The 23,301-nt window shown below is 49.3% G+C and overlaps 2 protein-coding genes across 2 annotated transcripts in view; both read left to right on the top strand.

The window, feature by feature from the left end:
* The window catches only part of LOC141182808 (uncharacterized), a 431,479-nt gene that overhangs the window by 273,685 nt on the left and 134,493 nt on the right, over window positions 1-23,301 (top strand). The window lies entirely within an intron of this gene.
* Window positions 12,542-22,224, top strand: LOC141182872 (uncharacterized). The gene is made up of 4 exons (XM_073660994.1): window positions 12,542-12,551; window positions 16,871-16,959; window positions 17,156-17,246; window positions 19,545-22,224. Exons 1-4 carry the CDS (start codon window positions 12,542-12,544, stop codon window positions 20,675-20,677), a joined length of 1,323 nt encoding a protein of 440 aa, XP_073517095.1. The 3' UTR covers window positions 20,678-22,224.

Genomic DNA, 23,301 nt, shown 5'->3' with positions numbered 1-23,301 from the left:
CCCCCATCCTGTCCCCATCATCCAATCCTGGTATGCGTGGCACCCCTCACCCCCAATCCTGGTATGCGTGGCACCCCTCACCCCCAATCCTGGTATGCGTGGCACCCCTCACCCCCAATCCTGATATGCGTGGCATCCCTCACCCCCACTCCTGGTATACGTGGCACCCCTCATCCCTATCCTGGTATGCGTGGCACCCCTCATCACTATCCTGGTGTGTATGGTATCCCTCATCCTGGTATGCATGGTACCCCATCCCTCATCCCGGTATGCGTGGCACCCCTCATCCCCAATCCCGGTATGCGTGGCACCCCTCACCCTCAATCCTGGTATGCATGGTCCCCTCACCCCCCAATCCTGGTATGCATGGCACCCCTCACCCCCCAATCCTGGTATGCATGGCACCCCTCATCCCCCAATCCTGGTATGCATGGCACCCCTCATCCCCCAATCCTGGTATGCATGGCACCCTTCATCCCCCAATCCTGGTATGCATGGCACCCCTCATCCCCAATTCCGGTATGCGTGGCACCCCTCATCCCCAATCCCGGTATGCATGGCAACCCTCATCCCCAATCCCGGTATGCGTGGCACCCCTCACCCTCAATCCTGGTATGCATGGTCCCCTCACCCCCCAATCCCGGTATGCGTGGCACCCCTCATCCCCAATTCCGGTATGCATGGCACCCCTCACTCTCAATCCTGGTGTGCGTGGTCCCCTTACCCCCCAATCCTGGTATGTGTGGCACCCCTCATCCCCCAATCCTGGTATGCGTGGCACCCCTCATCCCCCAATCCTGGCATGCGTGGCACCCCTCATCCCCCAATCCTGGCATGCGTGGCACCCCTCATCCCCCAATCCTGGTATGCGTGGCACCCCTCATCCCCCAATCCTGGTATGCGTGGCACCCCTCATCCCCAATCCGGTATGCGTGGCACCCCTCACCCCCTAATCCCGGTATGCGTGGCACCCCTCATCCCCAATCCCGGTATGCGTGGCACCCCTCATCCCCAATCCCGGTATGTGTGGCACTCCTCATCCCCAATCCTGGTATGCGTGGCACCCCTCATCCCCAATCCCGGTATGCGTGGCACCCCTAACCCTCAATCCTGGTATGCATGGTCCCCTCACCCCCCAATCCTGGTATGCGTGTTACCCCTCACCCCCTCCTGGTATATGTGTTACTCCTCACCCCCAATCGTGGTATGCGTGGTACCCCTCACCCCCCAATCCTGGTATGCGTGGTACCCCTCACCCCCCAATCCTGGTATGCGTGGTACCCCTCACCCCCAATCCTGGTATGCGTGGTACCCCTCACCCCCAATCCTAGTATGTGTGGTACCCCTCTCCCCCAATCCTGGTATGTGTGGTACCCCTCACCCCCCAATCCTGGTATGTGTGGTACCCCTCACCCCCATATCCTGATATATGCATGGTGCCCTCACCCCACAATCCTGTTACGTGTTATACTGACTTTTCTTCTCTGTGCTCCAATGCTGCTGCGTCCTCTTCTGCCGGAGGCCGGGGGAGGAGTGCGGCGCTGGGGCATCGCGCTGTCCAGCGCCATTTTGCTGAAGACACACTGTATATGTGTCTTCAGTAAAATGGCGCCGGATAGCGCAATGCGCACGCCCCGGTCCGACGCCTTCACTCCGCCCCCGGTCTCCAGCGAAGAGAGGCGCCGCAGCAACGCTTCTCCCAGTCAGGTAAGTATGTAAGTATGGCGCCGGAGATCGCGGGATGCGTTCAGTGTCTACGCATTCCGCGATCTCCAGCGCCATACACTCCTCTTACCTGTAACGGCTGGATGCGTGATTATGTCTGGAGCCAGACTGCGCGTCACGCATGCGCAGTCTATCGAGGCTTCGGACAGAGACACGCATGCCGACTTATATTATAGATAAAAACATTACTGAAAACCCCTTTAATCTGACTTTATAGAAAAAGTCTATATCCGGCTACTGTCCTCCCCTCATGAATCACAAAATATGCCAAGTGTGAACAATTCCTGTCCCCAAATGAGGACTTGCAGGCGATCAGTTGATAGTCGGGGGTCTGGCAGTGAACACCCTCAGCAATCAGCTGTTTTTTGCTGGACGTAGTGGCCTCTCCAGGACACATGTGGTATTACATGGTGCTCTTTCAGAATAATATGTAATATGTAATACATGATATCTTGAAGTCTTCCAGAACAAGATATTGGCAGACAGGTAATGACTTATTACCTACCAGCCATTGTCTCCTTTATCACTCGCTAGTTCTTATACACATTTGGATGATGTCACATCTTCGTTGGAAGCCGTATTAGAAACCTCCATTGCATATTTTATCTTTTAGGATGAGTTCTCAGCCAACAGCTATTTGGCCATTGTTCACATAACGTAAGCCTATGCAATACAGCAATATGCAGCCCAGGATACATGAGATCCAGGGAAATATCCAATCGCCAGAAATGGGGTCAATAATGGTATGTGTGGCCTTTTCATCCCCCAATCCTGGTATGTATGGCCCCCTAATCCTCCAATCCTGGTATGCATGGCCCCCTCATCCCCCAATCCTGTTATGTATGGCCTCCTCACCCCCCAATCCTGGTATGTGTGGCCCCATCACTGCACACACAAAAAATAAACACTTATACTCACCTTCCTTCCTCACCTCTGCTCCAGAGCTGCTGTGTTCTGTCAGCCAGCAGCTCATGTTGGTATCTGAGCAGCGCGCGCTCTCAGTTGTCGAGGTGAGCTGCTGCTGCTGCCGGCATATTCACTCCTCTCCACGCCGGGACTATGAGCGTTGACAAGCGTGAATATGCATTCTCTTTAGTAGCGGGCACTGTAAGCAGGAGCCACAGCTCAGCGCTCCTCCGTGCCCGCTACTAAAGAGAATGAATATTCCCTCTTCTCCACGCCCATGGATGTGGAGAAGAGGGAATATTCATGTCCCTTTAGCAGCGGGCACACGTGGTAGCTACAGCAGCCGCTACTGTGTGTGCCCGCTCCTCCGCCGCTGCAACCTCCCACCCCTCCAATACTCACCTATCCTCCTCGCTCCCCCGAGGCTCACGGGCCCCATAGCAGTGGTGTGGCCTGCCACCATTGGCGGTACACCATTGATTATGGCTTACAGCCAATGAAATCACAAAAGTCATTATCTCAATAAATTAAAATACTTTATAACATCAGCTTGAAAAATGTTTTTAAAATCCGAAATGTTGGCCTACTGAAATGTATGTTCAGTAAATGCCCTCAATACTTGGTCAGGGCTCCTTTTGCATCAATTACTGCATCAATGCGGTGTGGCATGGAGGCGATCAGCCTGTGGCCCTGCTGAGGTGTTATGGAAGCCCAGGTGGCTTTGATAGCAGCCTTCAGCTCCTCTGCTTTCTTAGGTTTGGTGTCTCTTATCTTCCTCTTGACAATACCCCATAGATTCTCCATAATAGATTCTCTATGGAGTTAAGGTCATGTGAGTTTGCTGACCAATTAAGCAGAGTGATACTGTTGTTTTTAAACCAGGTATTGGTACTTTTGGCAGTGTGGACAGGTGCCAAGTCCTGCTGGAGAATGAAATTTCCATCTCCAAAAAGCTTGTTGACAGAGGGAAGCATGAAGTGCTGTAAAATTTCCTGGTAGATGGCTGCCCTGACTTTGGTGTTGATAAAACACAGTGGACCTACACCAGCAGATGACATGGCTCCCCAAACCATCACTGATTGTGGAAACTTCACACTAGACCTCCAGCAGCTTGGATTGTGGCCTCTCCACTCTTCCTCCAGACTCTGGGACCTTGATTTCCAAAGGAAAATTGGAACTCTGGGACCTTGTGGATGGTGTCAGTGACTGCCTTCTTGGCATTTGTCAAGTCAGCAGTCTTCCCCATGATTGTGGAGCCTACTGAAACAGACTATGGGACATTTTTAAACACTTAAGAAGCCGTTGCAGGTGTTTTTTGTTAATTATTCTAATTTACTGAGATAATGACTTTTGTGTTTTCATTGGCTGTAAGCCATAATCGTCAACATTAACAGAAATAAACACTTGAAATAGATCCCTCTGTCTGTAATGACTCTATATAATATATGAGTTTCACTTTTTGCATTGAAGAACTCAAATAAATTAACTTTTTGATGATATTGTAATTTAGTGAGATGCACCTGCATATGATGACTGTTGCCCCCAGTGGAATATATGCGGTGTCTATTTTGGGATATTTTAGTATACCCATGATGATACTATAGACAGCCATTATACCTGGAATGGCCCCTTCCTTGCGTGCCTTGCTTTTTTTTCGCTTACATGTCTAACAATCACATATGTGTTGTGTCCCTTCCCCCATCGTCTTATTTTTCTATTGCTGAATAAATATGATAGATTTTATACTCCCTGGACTCCTTTGATGGTCTTTTACCCTGCGGGGTTTTCTTTCATATATAGACTCACTGAGTGGTGGTGATGGTAGAGGACATTGTGTAGCAGGATCATTTTGGCCTTGTATAGTAGTAATTTTGGGAATATTGGTCTTTGTATAGTGTATTTTAGATTAGTAACAGTGGTATACTGTAATTATATATGTATAAATCCTCTTTTAAGTGGCAGGGAGGTTATATGGGGAAACATGTACTTTGGGGCTGGGGTCCCTGATCTCTTAGGACCCCAGCAACGCTCCTGCACTGGGGAAAAGCAGGGTCTGGAGGCCACTTTAATATCATCATTTTATGGATATGACGCCAAAGAAACTAATGAAGTGCTTTGCAAAGTGCCATAATTTTCACAATTCTGAAAATAAATTGTAAGTTTAGTTCCACTATAAGTGATGTTAATTCTGTTATGAGAGCTAACCTTCTGAGACAATTTATCACTGCGGTGTGTGAATTGTCACATTAAGCTTTACTACATCTATACATAGTGAAGTTCAGGATCAAAATGCTGCAGGTCCCATCTCTGCTACAGAACAATCCCATGGAAATAAAGCTGATCATTTTATCAGATGGGATCATTAGAACTTACCTGGTTGGATCCTTTGTTTCTGGTGGTTTCTTACCCAGGTCGTCATTAAGGCCCTTTACAATAAGCTCCAAAAACTCATCGGACTTTCTGAATCTTTCAAGCGTTTTCTCCATCACAGAAAGGACAGAAAGGAGGCGCTTATCCTGGCAGAAGAGGATCACAGATATATTGTTCTACATCTTCCAGATGTTTGGATTTATTTACAGACTAATGATTAATCTCGCAGGAAGAATGAGAATATTATAACAGATCACAATTTTGGGGTAAAATTATTCAATTTAAAAAATATATATATAGCAATTACATTATTCTGACAAGACCATTTTTTTGTTTTTTTCCTCCCCTTTTTCCCAAAAAATATAACTTTGTTTTTTCATTCACATAGACGGAGGGCTTGTGTTTTGTGGGACTAGTTGTTGTTTGGAATGAGAACATTCAATTTAGCACATAAAGTATTGAAAAATGGGGAAAAAATCAAAGTAAGGTTATTATTTTTGTTAGTTTCGGGGTTTTTTATGAACATTTAAAAAAAAATGTGGTTTGTGAGACCATTTTCATCTTGCGAAGACCTAATTTTATAGAATGATCCCATTGATGGAGTTGTCGGCTTTTTCTTGTGGAGAGATCAGTAGTTACAAGTTTCTGATTGCATTTTTGGGAGGGAAGTAGAGAGACCCAAAAACCACAACCACAACCCTGGCACTTTACTGTCCTTTACAGCATTGACCCGACGTGTAAGGCTATGTGCCCACGTTGCGGACCTGAAGCATATTTTTTACGCTTCTCCCTGGCGGGAAAATCGCATGCGGATATTACATGCGGTTTTCCCGCCAGGTAGAAGCGTTTGTGAGGCGTCTTTGCATGCATTTCCGCATGCGGGTTATCAAGCACTTCTCCAAGCATCACTTGGAAAAGTGCTTGACAACTTGTTCAGAATGGTAAAAAATAAAAAAATAAACTTTATACTCACCTTCTGATGCATTCTCTGCCCCGTCCGGAGTCTTGAGCGGCTCACGCTGTTGTGTGCAGGACCTGCGGTGACGTCATTGAGTCATGTGGTGGGTCACATGACTCAATGACGTGGCAGGTCCTTCACACAACAGCGCGACGGAGGGAAAACATCAGAAGATAAGTATAAACTTTATTCTTTTTTTTTACAGGTTCTTTGGTACCCAGGTCTGGATGAGAGTCTCCTCTCATCCAGACTTGGGTACCATCCGCACATAAAATTAATGAACATGCTGCGGATTTTTGACCGCAGCATATACGCTGCGGAAAAATCCGCAGCATGGGCATTGACATTGCGGAATGCCATTGGGGACCATGGGGTGCGGATATACATGCGTTTTTCAAGCGTTTACGCTGCGGAAATTCCGCAGCATATACGCTTGAAAAACGCTACGTGGGCACACAGCCTAATAGATTTATATATAATGAAAGATTGTACTTATGTCAATGCAGCAGAAACAAATATTGTTTTACGCTTTTTCTTTTTTATAGTTGGCCAGAAAACCGCAGAACCTTAAGCAGAAAATGACATGAATGAGACCATCTGCCCGGGTTGTACCGGATCCGGGGGTGTTACGTACAAGGCGAAGTCCCCAGAATAAGGATTTGCTTCATTTTGGTGCAGAGTTTCTAGTAGTTTCTGGTTCCTACTGTTACAGGCAGATGCCGTCTGCATAATACAGCCAGCACCGCCTCAACCCCCTCCATGCATGTGGACCCCGACACAAACACTCAGGTACATCCTTTTATGCTGAGACATTAATAATTCTACAATTATCACACACAACTTATATACAGAAACCTCCCAACCGTCCCCGATGCAATGGGACTGTCCGGCTGTCGCTGGAGGTCGGGGCTACGTCCTGACGAGCTGTGTTCTGTCAGGACAGTCAGTGTAGTACAAGAAAGTCTCATGCCATGCTGCTGTGATCGCTCCTGGAGAGGGGCAGCATCCGCTTCGCACGCCTCGTACACGCCGGGCTCCGCTCCGTACGCCTCGTACACGCCCGGCTCCGCACGCCTCGTACACGCCCGGTTCCGCTCCGTACGCCTCGTACACGCGTGGCTCCGCTCCGCACGCCTCGTACACGCCCGGCTCCGCTCCGTACGCCTCGTACACGCTCGGCTCCGCTCCGTACGCCTCGTACACGCTCGGCTCCGCTTCGTACGCCTCGTACACGCGTGGCTCCGCTCCGCACGCCTCGTACACGCCCGGCTCCGCTCCGTACGCCTCGTACACGCCCGGCTCCGCTCCGTATGCCTCGTACACGCGTGGCTTCGCTCCGCACGCCTCGTGCACGCCCGGCTCCGCTCCGTACGCCTCGTACACGCCCAGCTCCGTACACCTCGTACACGCGCGGCTCCGCTCCGTACGCCTCGTACACGCGCGGCTCCGCTCCGCACGCCTCGCACACACGCGGCTCCGCTCCACACGCCTCGTACACGCCCGGCTCCGCTCCGCACGCCTCGTACACGCCCGGCTCCGCTCCGCACGCCTCGTACACGCCCGGCTCCGCTCCGTACGCCTCGAACACGCGCGGCGCCGCTCCGTACGCCTCGTACACGCGCGGCTCCGCTCCGTACGCCTCGTACACGCGCGGCTCCGCTCCGTACGCCTCGTACACGCGCGGCTCCGCTCCGTACGCCTCGTACACGCGCGGCTCCGCTCCGTACGCCTCGTACACGCGCGGCTCCTCTCCGTACACCTCGGACACGCGCGGCTCCGCTCCGTACACCTCGTGCACGCCCGACTCCGCTCCGTACGCCTCGTACACGCCCAGCTCCGTACACCTCGTACACGCCTGGCTCCGCTCCGTACGCCTCGTACACGCGCGGCTCCGCTCCGCACGCCTCGTACACGCCCAGCTCCGTACACCTCGTACACGCGCGGCTCCGTACACCTCGTACACGCCCGGCTCCGCTCCGTACGCCTCGTACACGCGCGGCTCCGCTCCGCACGCCTCGTACACACGCGGCTCCGCTCCACACGCCTCGTACACGCCCGGCTCCGCTCCGCACGCCTCGTAGACGCCCGGCTAGGCTCCGCACGCCTCGTACACGCGTGGCTTCGCTCCGCACGCCTCGTGCACGCCCGGCTCCGCTCCGTACGCCTCGTACACGCCCAGCTCCGTACACCTCGTACACGCCCGGCTCCGCTCCGTACGCCTCGTACACGCGCGGCTCCGCTCCGCACGCCTCGTACACACGCGGCTCCGCACGCCTCGTACACGCCCGGCTCCGCTCCGCACGCCTCGTACACGCCCGGCTCCGCTCCGCACGCCTCGTACACGCCCGGCTCCGCTCCGTACGCCTCGTACACGCCCGGCTCCGCTCCGTACGCCTCGTACACGCTCGGCTCCGCTTCGTACGCCTCGTACACGCGTGGCTCCGCTCCGCACGCCTCGTACACGCCCGGCTCCGCTCCGTACGCCTCGTACACGCCCGGCTCCGCTCCGTACGCCTCGTACACGCGTGGCTTCGCTCCGCACGCCTCGTGCACGCCCGGCTCCGCTCCGTACGCCTCGTACACGCCCAGCTCCGTACACCTCGTACACGCGCGGCTCCGTACACCTTGTACACGCCCGGCTCCGCTCCGTACGCCTCGTACACGCGCGGCTCCGCTCCGCACGCCTCGTACAAACGCGGCTCCGCTCCACACGCCTCGTACACGCCCGGCTCCGCTCCGCACGCCTCGTACACGCCCGGCTCCGCTCCGTACGCCTCGAACACGCGCGGCGCCGCTCCGTACGCCTCGTACACGCGCGGCTCCGCTCCGTACGCCTCGTACACGCGCGGCTCCGCTCCGTACGCCTCGTACACGCGCGGCTCCGCTCCGTACGCCTCGTACACGCGCGGCTCCGCTCCGTACGCCTCGTACACGCGCGGCTCCTCTCCGTACACCTCGGACACGCGCGGCTCCGCTCCGTACACCTCGTGCACGCCCGACTCCGCTCCGTACGCCTCGTACACGCCCAGCTCCGTACACCTCGTACACGCGCGGCTCCGTACACCTCGTACACGCCTGGCTCCGCTCCGTACGCCTCGTACACGCGCGGCTCCGCTCCGCACGCCTCGTACACGCCCAGCTCCGTACACCTCGTACACGCGCGGCTCCGTACACCTCGTACACGCCCGGCTCCGCTCCGTACGCCTCGTACACGTGCGGCTCCGCTCCGCACGCCTCGTACACACGCGGCTCCGCTCCACACGCCTCGTACACGCCCGGCTCCGCTCCGCACGCCTCGTAGACGCCCGGCTAGGCTCCGCACGCCTCGTACACGCGTGGCTTCGCTCCGCACGCCTCGTGCACGCCCGGCTCCGCTCCGTACGCCTCGTACACGCCCAGCTCCGTACACCTCGTACACGCCCGGCTCCGCTCCGTACGCCTCGTACACGCGCGGCTCCGCTCCGCACGCCTCGTACACACGCGGCTCCGCACGCCTCGTACACGCCCGGCTCCGCTCCGCACGCCTCGTACACGCCCGGCTCCGCTCCGCACGCCTCGTACACGCCCGGCTCCGCTCCGTACGCCTCGTACACGCCCGGCTCCGCTCCGTACGCCTCGTACACGCTCGGCTCCGCTTCGTACGCCTCGTACACGCGTGGCTCCGCTCCGCACGCCTCGTACACGCCCGGCTCCGCTCCGTACGCCTCGTACACGCCCGGCTCCGCTCCGTACGCCTCGTACACGCGTGGCTTCGCTCCGCACGCCTCGTGCACGCCCGGCTCCGCTCCGTACGCCTCGTACACGCCCAGCTCCGTACACCTCGTACACGCCCGGCTCCGCTCCGCACGCCTCGTACACGCCCGGCTCCGCTCCGCACGCCTCGTACACGCCCGGCTCCGCTCCGTACGCCTCGTACACGCGCGGCTCCGCTCCGTACGCCTCGAACACGCGCGGCGCCGCTCCGTACGCCTCGTACACGCGCGGCTCCGCTCCGTACGCCTCGTACACGCGCGGCTCCGCTCCGTACGCCTCGTACACGCGCGGCTCCGCTCCGTACGCCTCGTACACGCGCGGCTCCTCTCCGTACACCTCGGACACGCGCGGCTCCGCTCCGTACGCCTCGTGCACGCCCGGCTCCGCTCCGTACGCCTCGTACACGCCCAGCTCCGTACACCTCGTAAACGCGCGGCTCCGTACACCTGGTACACGCCCGGCTCCGCTCCGTACGCCTCGTACACGCGCGGCTCCGCTCCGCACGCCTCGTACACGCCCAGCTCCGTACACCTCGTACACGCGCGGCTCCGTACACCTCGTACACGCCCGGCTCCGCTCCGTACGCCTCGTACACGCGCGGCTCCGCTCCGCACGCCTCGTACACACGCGGCTCCGCTCCGCACGCCTCGTACACGCCCGGCTCCGCTCCGCACGCCTCGTAGACGCCCGGCTCCGCTCCGCACGCCTCGTACACGCGTGGCTTCGCTCCGCACGCCTCGTGCACGCCCGGCTCCGCTCCGTACGCCTCGTACACGCCCAGCTCCGCACGCCTCGTACACGCCCGGCTCCGCTCCGTACGCCTCGTACACGCGCGGCTCCGCTCCGCACGCCTCGTACACACGCGGCTCCACTCCGCACGCCTCGTACACGCCCGGCTCCGCTCCGCACGCCTCGTACACGCCCGGCTCCGCTCCGAACGCCTCGTACACGCCCAGCTCCGTACACCTCGTACACGCCCGGCTCCGCTCCGTACGCCTCGTACACGCGCGGCTCCGCTCCGCACGCCTCGTACACGCCCAGCTCCGTACACCTCGTACACGCCCGGCTCCGCTCCGTACGCCTCGTACACGCGCGGCTCCGCTCCGCACGCCTCGTACACGCCCGGCTCCGCTAAGCACGCCTCGTACACGCCCGGCTCCGCTCCGTACGCCTCGTACACGCGCGGCTCCGCTCCGTACACCTCGAACACGCGCGGCGCCGCTCCGTACGCCTCGTACACGCGCGGCTCCGCTCCGTACGCCTCGTACACGCGCGGCTCCGCTCCGTACGCCTCGTACATGCGCGGCTCCTCTCCGTACACCTCGGATACGCGCGGCTCCGCTCCGTACACCTCGTACACGCGCGGCTCCGCTCCGTACACCTCGTATACGCACGGCTCCGCTCCGTACACCTCGTACACGCGCTTCTCCGCTCCGTACACCTCGTACACGCGACTCCGCTCCGTACACCTCGTACACACGCGGCTCTGCTCCGTACACCTCGTACACACGCGGCTCCGCTCCGTACCCCTCGTACACACGCGGCTCCGCTCCGTACACCTCGTACACACGCGGCTCCGCTCCGTACACCTCGTACACACGCGGCTCCACTCCGTACACCTCGTACACACGCGGCTCTGCTCCGTACACCTCGTACACACGCGGCTCTGCTCCGTACACCTCGTACACACGCGGCTCTGCTCCGTACACCTCGTACACACGCGGCTCTGCTCCGTACACCTCGTACACACGTGGCTCTGCTCCGTACACCTCGTACACGCGCGGCTCTGCTCCGTACACCTCGTACACACGCGGCTCTGCTACATCCACACTGTAAACCCCTCCTGACCCCACACATAAACTTCAGCTCATCCAGCACCATGACAACCAGCACAGCAGAGTCCTGCATCCACTGAGGCCCCTGATCATGTGACCCCTGACTCCTCCCCTCCTGTGACCTCATCACAGCTCCTGTGCGCACAGAGCAGCCATATATGTGGTGGCGGCTCTGCAGGTGGAGGTATTTGGAGACCCCATTACTGGACGCAGGGGGCATTAACCCCTTCAGCACGAAGGCTCTTTTGGGGTCTAGTGTTACCCCTTTATAAGAATCATAAGGTTTTTGTTCTGTTTCCTGTAATAGATACATACGACCCAACTATGGAGACAGGAAGGGAGGAAACGTATTGTTCTCATAGTACAGGACCCCTTTACTGCCCCCACAGTGTAATGCCCCCATTATGCCCCTTATGCAGGATGTATGATGCCCCCACACAGTGTAATGCCCCCATTATGCCCCTTATGCAGGATGTATGATGCCCCCACACAGTGTAATGCCCCCATTATGCCCCTTATGCAGGATGTATGATGCCCCCACACAGTGTAATGCCCCCATTATGCCCCTTATGCAGGATGTATGATGCCCCCACAAAGTGTAATGCCCCCATTATACCCCTTATGCAGTATGTATGATGCCCCCACACAGTGTAATGCCCCCATTATGCCCCTTATGCAGGATGTATGATGCCCCCACACAGTGTAATGCCCCTTATGCAGTATGCATGATGCCCCCACACAGTGTAATGCCCCCATTATGCCCTTTATACAGGATGTATGATGCCCCCACAGTGTAATGCCCCCATTATGCCCCTTATGCAGGATGTATGATGCCCCCACACAGTGTAATGCCCCATTATGCCCCTTATGCAGTATATATTATGCCCCCCACAGTATAATGTTCTCACACTACCACCTGAGGTCCTGTATTTGGAATAATCCCTCTGGAGAATGTTTTTCCATTTCCTGCTCCCCTCCATATATACCCTCGAGCATGTATACAGGCATGTAGGGGAGCAGGCCTTACTAGATATTGAGGCTTTGTACAGTAATATACCACATGAGGATGATATTAGAGGAGTAAGACATTTCTTGAAATCGAGATCGATAGAGTGTAGCAGACATAATGACTTCATGGAGGATCTTCTAAAATTCACTCTTACTCATAACGTCTTTCTTTTTGACAGTAAGTACTTCCACCAGCTCAGGGGTACTGCGATGGGGAGCCCCTGTGCCCCCTCATATGCTAACCTATCCCTGGACTGGTGGGAGGAATCCACAATATTCAGACATGATTATAAGTGGTGGCAGCCATATATTGGGGTATGGTACAAATATATTGACTACATTTTTATCATCTGGTCAGGGACAAGTGAACAATCTTTTTAATTTGTCGGGGAACTCAACATCAGTAGAGTGGGCCTGAGATTTACATCTGAATTTATTATAATAATAATTTTTATTTTTATAGCGACAACATATTCCACAGCACTTTACAATTTTAGGGGGGACTTATACAGACTTTACAGAATAAGCATAACTCAGATATTAAAAGTGAGGGCCCTGCTCGCAAGCTTACAGTCTGTAAGGAAATAGGGGAGACACAAAAGGTAAAATGTACATATATTGTATAATACTGCCTTAATATACTAAATACGGTAAGTACATAACACTACATGAACTGGTCGCCAGCCAGTATGTGTACAGTACAGACAGAGGCTATTCAGTGCATGGATGGTATGAGCATGATTTTGAAGAAAATTTTAATATGGGCCAAACTGGGACAGTTAGATAAGTGTGTTGAGGTGATAGGCCAGTCTAAAGAAATGGGTTTTTAGGGCACGCTTAAAACTGTGGGTATTGGGAATTAATCAAATTGTCCTGGGTAGTGCATTCCAAAGAATTGGTGCAGCATGCGAGAAATCTTGGAGATTGGAGTGGGAGGTTCGGATTACGGAGGATTTTAGTTTTAAGTCATTAGCAGAACGGAGGGCACGGGTAGGGTGGTAGACTGATACGAGGGAGGAGATGTAGAGTGGTGCTGAATCGTGGATAGCTTTGTGGGTAAGAGCGATAAGTTTATATTGAACTCTGTATTGGATGAGCAATCAGTGCAATGACTGGCACAGGGAAGAGGCATCGTTGTGTCGGTTGGCGAGGAATATGACCCTGACTGCTGTGTTCAGGACGGATTGGAGAGGGGAAAGTTCAGAAAGAGGGAAATCGATAAGTAAAGAGTTGCAATAGTCCAGACGAGAATGAATAAGAGCTACAGTAAGAGTTTTTACCGAGTCAAAGGTAAGAAAATTTCTGATTCTAGAGATGTTTTTGAGGTGTAGATGACACGAGCGAGCGAGTGATTTGATGTGAGGAGTGAAGGAAAGATCTGAATCAAGTATGACCCCAAGACAGCGGGCATGTTGCTGGCGAGTAATAATGGAGCCACAAACGGAAATGACAGTATCGGGCATAGATAGGTTAGTGGAGGGAGGAAATAGGAGTAGTTTAGTTTTTGACAGATTCAGTTTTAGATAGAGGGAGGACATAGTGTTAGAGACAGCGGAAAGACAATCACTGGTATTTTGTAATAATGCAGGGGTGATGTCCGGAGAAAAGGTGTATAATTGGGTGTCATCAGCATAGAGATGGTACTGAAAACCGAATTTGCTGATTGTTTGTCCAATAGGAGCGATATATAAGTAGAAAAGAAGGGCGTCTAGGACTAATCCTTGAGGAACCCCGACAATAAGGGGGAGGGGAGAAGAAGAGGAGCCAGCAAAAGACAAAGTGAAGGAGCGGTCAGAGAGGTAGATCCACAGTGTTGAATGCTGCAGAGAGATCCAGAAGAATCAGCAGGAAGTAGTGACCATTAGATTTGGCTGTTAGTAGATCATTAGAAACTTTAGTGAGTGCAGTTTCAGTAGAATGTAAAGAGCAGAAACCAGATTGTAAAGGGTCAAGAAGGGAGTTATCTGAGAGATAGCTATTAGACAGGAGTGGAACAGGCGTTCCAGGAGTTTAGAGATAAATTGAAGATTGGAAACAAGTCTGTAGTTAGCAGCACAGTTCTGGTCGAGGGATGTTTTTTTAAGTAATGGATGTATGCTGGGGTGTTTAAAAAAGGAGGGAAAAATACAAGATGAGAGGTAGAGGTTGAATATTTTAGTTAGGTGAGTGGTGACAGCTGGAGAAAGGGACTGAAGGAGATGTGAAGGAATAGGGTCACTGGTGCAGGTGGTAGAGCGAGAGGAAGCAAGGAGCTTTGTCACTTCTTCTTCCGTGACTGGTTCGAAGTCAGAAAATGAGCAAGATACAATGTGGGAGGGAGGAGCATGCATAACATTTGGGGATTGAGAGAAAATTTCCTGTCGGATATGGTCAATTTTTTCTTTGAAATAATTGGCCAGATCGTCAGTGCTGAGGTTGGTGGTTGGGGCCTGTGCTGTTTGATTAAGGAGAGAATGAAAAGTGTCAAACAGGTGTTTAGGATTATTGGACCATGAGATGATGAGGTTGTTAAAGTAGGTTTGTTTGGAGAGGTGAAGGGCAGAGTTATAAGTTTTAAGCATAAATTTATAATGGAGGAAATCTTCGGCCAGATTAGATTTTGTCCACAGCCGTTCGGCACACCTGGAGCCCCGCTGGAGAAAACGTGTTTGCAGCGTGTTCCTGGATTGTCGCCGTCTGTGCCGAGTTGTTCTCTGTGTAGGAGCTGTGCCTTCATCCAGGGCTCATTGCAATGTTTCGTTATAATGCTTCAGTGCAAAGTCAGGGCATGAGAGGGAGGAGATTGGGGCCAATGATGATTGCACCTTTTTCATAAATTTCTGGGTGTTAATGGCATGTATATTTCTATAAGTGTGGAAAGTGGAGGTGTCTTGAGCAGGGTGACAGTTCTTGACAGAGAATAAAAGAAGGTTGTGATCAGAGAGCAGAAGAGGAGAGTTAGTTAAGTCATGTATTGAACAGAGCCGGGCGAAGATCAGGTCAAAGAGTATTTCCATCTTCATGTGTAGGAGAATTAGTAAGCTGTGAAAGGCCGAAGGAGGAATTTAGCGATAAAAGATGAGTGGCAGATGGGGAGAGGGAATCGCCTATTGGGATGTTAAAGTCTCCCATGATGAGGGTGGGGATGTCATAGGATAGAAAGTTTGGAAGCCAAGTGGCAAAGTGATCCACAAACTGACAGGAGGGGCCCTGAGGGCGATACATAACTGCCACTCGCAGGGAGAAGGGCCGGTAGAGTCTGACTGTGTGGGCCTCAAAAGAAGGGATGAAAAGTGAGGGTACTGGGGATATAACCTGAAAAGTACATTTTGTTTAAAGGAGCAGACCAACACCAATTATTACCAGTTGCCATTCCTGTATGTACTGATCAAGAAGGATTGTAACGGGACCCTAGGGACACTCATCTACCAGAAACCTTCAAGCACTAATAAACTATTGAAGTGGGATAACCACCACCCCCATCCCCATAAAAAGAGGAAAACCCAAGGGACAATTTTTATGGTTGAGAAGGTACTGCTCGAATGTCATAGATTTTAATATACCGGCAATAGACCTGAACACCAGATTAAGGGATAAAGGGTACTCGTGGTACATTTTGGATTCCGCATCATCGTTTGCAGAAAAATGGTCCATCAGCTCATCTTTTTCTCATTCAGATCTCTAAAATACCGGATCCTCTCAGTGACGATCGTCTATATAAGAAAATTTTCCTGATTTATCCAGGAAAATGATGGACAAGATGGTGGAGAGGATATTACACCTCACCCTAGAGATCCTCTTCCGGCTTACTGGAGAGGTGAGAGATTCTGATGACGTCCCATTACATCATTCTTATCTATGGGAATAACAGATGAACAGAACTGGAGAGATGAGGACTCTGGAAATGTCTGTAGTGAGATTTATTAATGTGTCTCTCCATAACCAGAGATTAATCACGGGGCCTCCACCTCACCCCCTGATACATGAGGACATCAATGACCAGAAGATCCTAGAACTCGCCTACAAGATGATTGAGCTGCTGACTGGAGAGGTGACACTGCTGGGAATGCTGGGACATTATACAGTAACGCTATGAAGGGATTGGGGGATGACGGTATCATTGTATGTGTCAGGTTCCTATAAGGTGTCAGGATGTCGTCGTCTATTTCTCCATGGAGGAGTGGGAGTATTTAGAAGGACACAAAGATCTGTACAGGGACATCATGATGGAGGTTCCCCAGCCCCTCACATCACCATTTAATAGGACTAAATACACACGGCCTATAATTATCTGTATGTAAAGAATGAATACAGTCCCTGTATGCGTTTCCTCCAGATCTATCTAGTAAGAGGACAACACCAGAGAGATGTCCCCGTCCTCTTCTTCCACAGAACTGTAAACAAGAAGATCTCAATGTTCCTCAGGTAGATGGAGAGAAGGTGTCATGAGATCTCCCCTATGATGTGTAGACGGCTGTAAAGGTCATGTCTTCAGTTCTGTTTTATCCACCATTATTATGTTTTATATTTGTGTCATGAGAACGATGGAGATAAGAGGATTAGAGCCGATCAAACTTGTGACTTTTCCATCTGTCTTTGACTTTTATAATATTTGTTTCAGGGTGAAGATCTGACCCATATTAATACTACAGAGACATATGTGAGGGGTGATGAGTGGTGTAAAGAGGAGATTCCTACATATGACTACCCAGGTGAGTAGTAACCACTGAATACACAGAAGTCACAGATTCTTTTCAGACTTCGGCTGTGGCTGCTTTATCAGTGGTGTAGTCGTATCACAATCGTGTGATCACCATTTTGCCGCTAGACCACAACATTCTCCTCCGTCCGAAAATATTCAAATTACTTTGGGAAATTGTGAAAGCCCTTTTCTATAGAACTTACAACCTGGAGGATCCACCTACCCCCTGGGATTAGTAGACGCTGACCATTACCTGCCCAGGTCTGTAAACTATAAAGCCAAATGTCAGCGTACGTAGATTGTGCTGACAAATTAAAAAATCACTTGAAGAAAACTATTATGATGGGCCTCTATGTGAAAGCAGAGGGTAATGATGGTGTTGTCTTCCTAGATCCCTGATATCTTATTGGATGAATCTCCCTTCTCTCCCTTCTGTGCTGCTGAATGTGCTCATATGGTCCCTACAAGACCAGGTCCAGTCTTTCTGGCCAAACTTCACTTTTATGATCGACAACATTAAATGTCCACTGAGGGGCACGTGTGAATTTCTGTACAATAACAGAGTTTCCCTTTATCCTGACTTTTCAATTTCTTTTAAAACCAACTAACTTCAAACAGGATTGTGATAAACTATACAGAAAACATTACACCTGTGCCATGATATATCTCTAAGCTGTGCGTGGCTGATGGTTGTAATATACATTTATTCACGCCTGCAGGTGATGTGTTGGCATGGCTCCAGCCCTGGTTTCATGGATTCACTCCACATCATAAATAGTATTGAGCGAATTTGTTCGGCATTTCAAATTCAGGTTCGTGTTCGTGGTTCCGGCGTGTTCGGCCCAAATGGTCAACCATAAATGAATGTGACTCCAGTTTAGTGTTGGATTTCTCCCTTCATACATACGTTGTTGTTGGGGATGTTACATGTTTATATATTCTTTCTTTTTTTACAAGTTCATTCTGTATGTATTTTCATTGTGGTTGGATCGGCCGGCCTCACTTATGTGAGTCTGTAACTCCCTGGTAGTCTTTCAAAAAGATCTCCATTGCCTCTTCCAAATGACCGAGATCTAAATTTAAGACACCTCATCTCTGCACTATTATAAAAAGTTCACTTTAAATGTCTAATATTTCTTCTTGAAACTCATCTGACAGAAAATATTGTCCCTTACGATAGTTTAGATTGCCAAGAGCCACCGAGCCCCATACTCTAATTACCCCAGAGAGGTTTCACCACTAGTTACTCATTTTTCTCTGATGGAGACTGTTCAGTTTTATCATTTCAGTAGATGTGTTATTGTGTATAGTCACAGTTTTTGACTTCAGTAATCCTCTAATTTAACCTCTTCCCGCAGCCAGTATTTTGTTTCGAATCAGGCCCCATTTTTCAAATCTGACGTGTGTCACTTTATGTGGTGATAATTTTGGAATTCTTCACAAAGGATAATAGGAAACAAATGGACCTTACAAATTATTTTTGAATTTTTGAATCTGACAATCCCCTATATACGGTTGTACACTACTGTTTGGGCACATGGCAGGTTAAGAAGGTAAGGAGTGACATTTAGCTATTAGGAATGCTCAAAAGATGGCTACCATGAACAGGCTTATCACTATCTACCCTGTTTACAGATTTCACAAATTACTTTGCTCATCACCCTTTAAACCCTCTACATGGATCTGGACCTACACAGAGACCCCTAGGCTTGAGCCACAGTGTTACCTGCTATTCGGTGGACTGAGATGGAAAGAAGAATAGTCAGGTAGCCGGGTCAGAACCAAGAGGATAGAGAAAATACAAAATCAGAAGACACAAGAGTAGTCCGTAAATGGGCCGAGGTCACAACAGAAACAAATACACAAGCCGGGAGCTGAGCACAGAGGACTGAACCAGAGGAGAACAAGGCTGTATCTGGCAGCTTCCGGCAATATGCTTCCAGCTTTAGTAGGGTGTGGTGCTTTCCAAATTGCTGAAGCAGGGAGCAGATTAATCCAGCTAGACAGAACATACACCCATACTGTCAGACTCGATGGTACTACAGGTACCAGCAAACCTAATCTTAGTAGCTGGACAGAGCCTGCGCCTTTTACTCCATATTTGGGAGGCAGAATGAACAAACAGTTGAACACCACGCTCCTGGTCCATCCTATGAGGTTTTCTATTAGATGGTCATTGTCCTGGTGAATAAGTGAATTTTTTAATATAACTTGCCTTTTTTACAGACAATTTAAGTAGAAATGTTCAAAAATATAAAATTCAAGGATTTTTTTATTAAAAAATAATAATTGGTTTTATTCTTAGCAGATGACTGTACCAGGAGATCAGAGGGACAGCTGACACCTTCAATTTTCAAATCAGATAATTTTCAGATCCCACAGGATACAATTGAAGTGAATGCCATTACTCCAGATATGCCATCATCCCTTCACAGCAAAGATCTGTCATCTGATCCTTTGAAACAGGTCCTGTCTTCTGATTCATTACCGACTACTATGGAAAATCAAAGTCACAAAATAAGCATTAAAAAACAAACTGCTCCTAATGCAAAGAAGACATTTTCACATTCAGAATATAGAAATAGTTTTCCTCTCAAAAAGTCTTTTCTTAAACATCAAAAAATTCACACAGCGAAGAATAGATTTTCTTGCTCCAAGTGTGGGAGATGTTTTAATCAGAAAACAAGTCTTGCTAGGCACCAGATAACTCACACGGGAGAGAAGCCATTTTCCTGTTCAGAATGTGGGAAATGCTTTACAGAGAAATCAACTCTTATCAATCATCAGAGAACTCACACAGGAGAGAAGCCATTTACATGTTCAGATTGTGGGAAATGTTTTGTACATAAATCAAATCTTTTCAAACATCAGAGAACTCACACAGGGGACAAGCCTTTTCCATGTTCAGAATGTGGAAAATGTTTTACAGAGAAATCAACTCTTATCAAACATCAGAGAACTCACACAGGAGAGAAGCCATTTTCATGTTCAGATTGTGGGAAATGTTTTGTACAGAAATCAAATCTTAATATACATCAGAGAACTCACACAGGGGAGAAGCCATTTTCATGTTCAGAATGTGGAAAATGTGTTGCAAAGAAATCAACTCTTATCAACCATCAGAGAACACACACAGGAGAGAAGCCATTTTCATGTTCAGAATGTGGGAAATATTTTACAGCGAAATCTACTCTTATCAAACATCAGAGAACTCACACAGGAGAGAAGCCTTTTTCATGTTCAGATTGTGGGAAATGTTTTGTACAGAAATCATATCTTAATAAACATCAGAGAACTCACACAGGGGAGAAGCCTTTTTATGTTCAAAATGTGGGAAATGTTTTAAACAGAAAGCGCATCTTGATAACCACTGGAGAACCCACACAGGGGAGAATGCCGCAACTACACCCAACTAGTCTCTACAGACAAGAAAGGCCCTAGCTGTACAACTAAAAACGCAACCACAGACCTAACTCCCTAATAAGTCGTTGAGGAGTTTCTCATACCTCCTGAGGAACCAGAGGGGAGGCCGCAACACATTATCAACAAGGGGAAAGGAAAGTATGAAGTAAAATACGAAAACCCTGAATGAGAAACAAAAACACATTCATATAGGGCAAAGAAGGCAAGCTAAGGAGAACCAAAAATAAAAGGAACAAGTATAATCTCCCAGAAACCTAACATTGTTAGAATGAAAAGGTACTGGGAGGAAAAGCAAACTGACCGGTAGGATAGTTTCACCTTTGTGGTGAAACTTACAAAATTCATCCTCACCAACTGTATATGTCAAACTTGTCCATTTATAATGACCATGGACAAGATAAAGATTCCCAACTCACATCAGGACCACAAGATCCCAGGTACTTTCAGCTGCATCACATCTAATGTAATGTACTTAATTATATGTAGCAAATGTCCAACTGGGGGTCTGTATGTAGGGGAGATGGGGCAAAAACTTAGATGAATTCTCATCACCACACAAAAAAAGAAAAAAAGAATAGATCTACTTGTGTCCACACATTTTTACGGCCACAACTGCTTATCCTTTTCCGAAACTGATAGTTCTGCTTCACATCACTTGTCTTATCTATTGCATTATTCCTGTGCCCTGTTATGTATAAATATGTGACTCTTCAGATTTTGTGTTATACTTTGTCTGATGAGACCTGAGTAGTCTCGAAAGCTTACTGACTAATGGCTAACTGAAGAGATGGTATCAACCACTGAGGACTCTCAAATTTTAATATTTTTCTCAATACAGCAATTTTAAGATCTCTCCACAGGTGTTCAATGGGATTTAGATCCAGACTCATTGCTGGTCAGAACTCTCCAGCACTTTGTTTCCATCCATTTTCTGGGTGCTTCTTGAAGTATGTTTGGGCTCATTTTCATGCTGGAAGACCCATGACCTAGGACGCAAACTCAGCTTTCTGACACTAGGCACTATATTGTGACCCAAAATCCTTTGCTGATCTTCAGATTTCCTGATGCCTTGCACACAGTCAGAGGCTGCAAAGCAACCCCAAAATACCTTTGAACCTTCACCATATTTGACTGTATGGGTTGTAAATTTATTGATTATCTGTGCACCTTGGACAAAGGAACATGTGGATCTCTAAAGATGGACTTATAACCTTGAAATTGTTGATATTTTTCAACAATTTTGGTTCTCAAGTCCTCAGACAGTTCTCTTCTCCTTTTTCTGTTTTCTCCATGCTTAGTGTGCCACACATATGTACACAATGCAAAGATTGAATCCATTTCTCCCATTTTTATCTGGTTTTAGTTGTGATTTTCATATTGCCCACACCTATTACTTGCCACAATTGCGTTTGAACAAGCTTCACATGCTTGAAACAAAGTTGTTTACCCACAATTTTGGCAAGATGCCAACAATTTTGTCCGCCCTATTTTGTGTGAAATTATGTTCAATTTCCCTTTTTTTCTCTCTTTTCTTGTGTTGTTCCAATACATGCAAAGGAAATAAACGTGTATAACAAAACGTGTAATTTCAATAATTTTCTGGGAGAATCACTTCATTTTCTGGAACAATTTCAAGGGATCCAACACTTTTGACCATGACTTGTTTTTGTTGTCTTTTTAATTTGTTGCAGCATATCATCCTCTTCATGTTCAGCTATATTAGGAGGCTTGTAGCAAAGTCCAATTAGCATCTTTGCATTATTGCCATTTTCATGTACATTTACCCATACTGATTTTACATCAGGGATGTAAAGCTCAAAACATGCAGAGGGCCAAAATGAAAAACTTTGACAAAGTCGTGGGCCAACCAGTATACAGTATAATGGGCCCCACATAGTCCTACATACAGAATAATGGGCCCTACATAGTCCTCCATACAGTATAATGGGCCCTACATAGTCCTCCATACAGTATAATGGGCCCCACATAGTCCTCCATACAGTATAATGGGCCCCACATAGTCCTCCATACATAAGAAACAAGAGGGAAAAACTTTGAGTCAGCATCCCATATAATAGTGAAAAAATTACAAAATTGTATTAATTATAATTTATACAGGAAAAAAATATGAATTGCTGAAACAGAGACAGTTAATAGTAAAACAATGGAGGAGCACTAATGAGGAGCATGAGACAAATTAACATGATTATTTTCTGATGTAAATACATAATTGGGCTGCCAAAAAAATAAGAATATATTGTTAAAATGCAATGAAGCATTCAATGAAAGTGCAGGTGCTTATGAGGTAGGTCAGAAGCAGTTGCTATATAAGAGGTTAGTCATACCGCTGTCTATATATAGGTACTAATATAGATGGCTCATACCGAAGATAGCAGATCTTTATTAGTGGTATCAGTGCCCTGACCCCTTAGGCTACAGGGTAAAAGTATATCCTAATACATATTAAAGCCTAGAAAATGCACCTAAGTAGGAAAAAAGATTAAAGAATGGCAGAAAAAAGAGTGTATCATGAATCCTATAGAATACTTACAGCCACAGTGGATGTGAACATGGTCCTCAATGGCACTCACCCTAATGCGCGTTTCAGCACGGCTGCCTTCGTCAGGAGATGGCGTCAATGA

This window comes from Phyllobates terribilis, unplaced genomic scaffold (assembly GCF_046119375.1).
Source record: "Phyllobates terribilis strain yellow unplaced genomic scaffold, ASM4611937v1 Scaffold_36__1_contigs__length_13169755, whole genome shotgun sequence".
Classification (NCBI taxonomy): domain Eukaryota; kingdom Metazoa; phylum Chordata; class Amphibia; order Anura; family Dendrobatidae; genus Phyllobates; species Phyllobates terribilis.
This window is presented reverse-complemented; position numbering and strand designations above follow the sequence as displayed.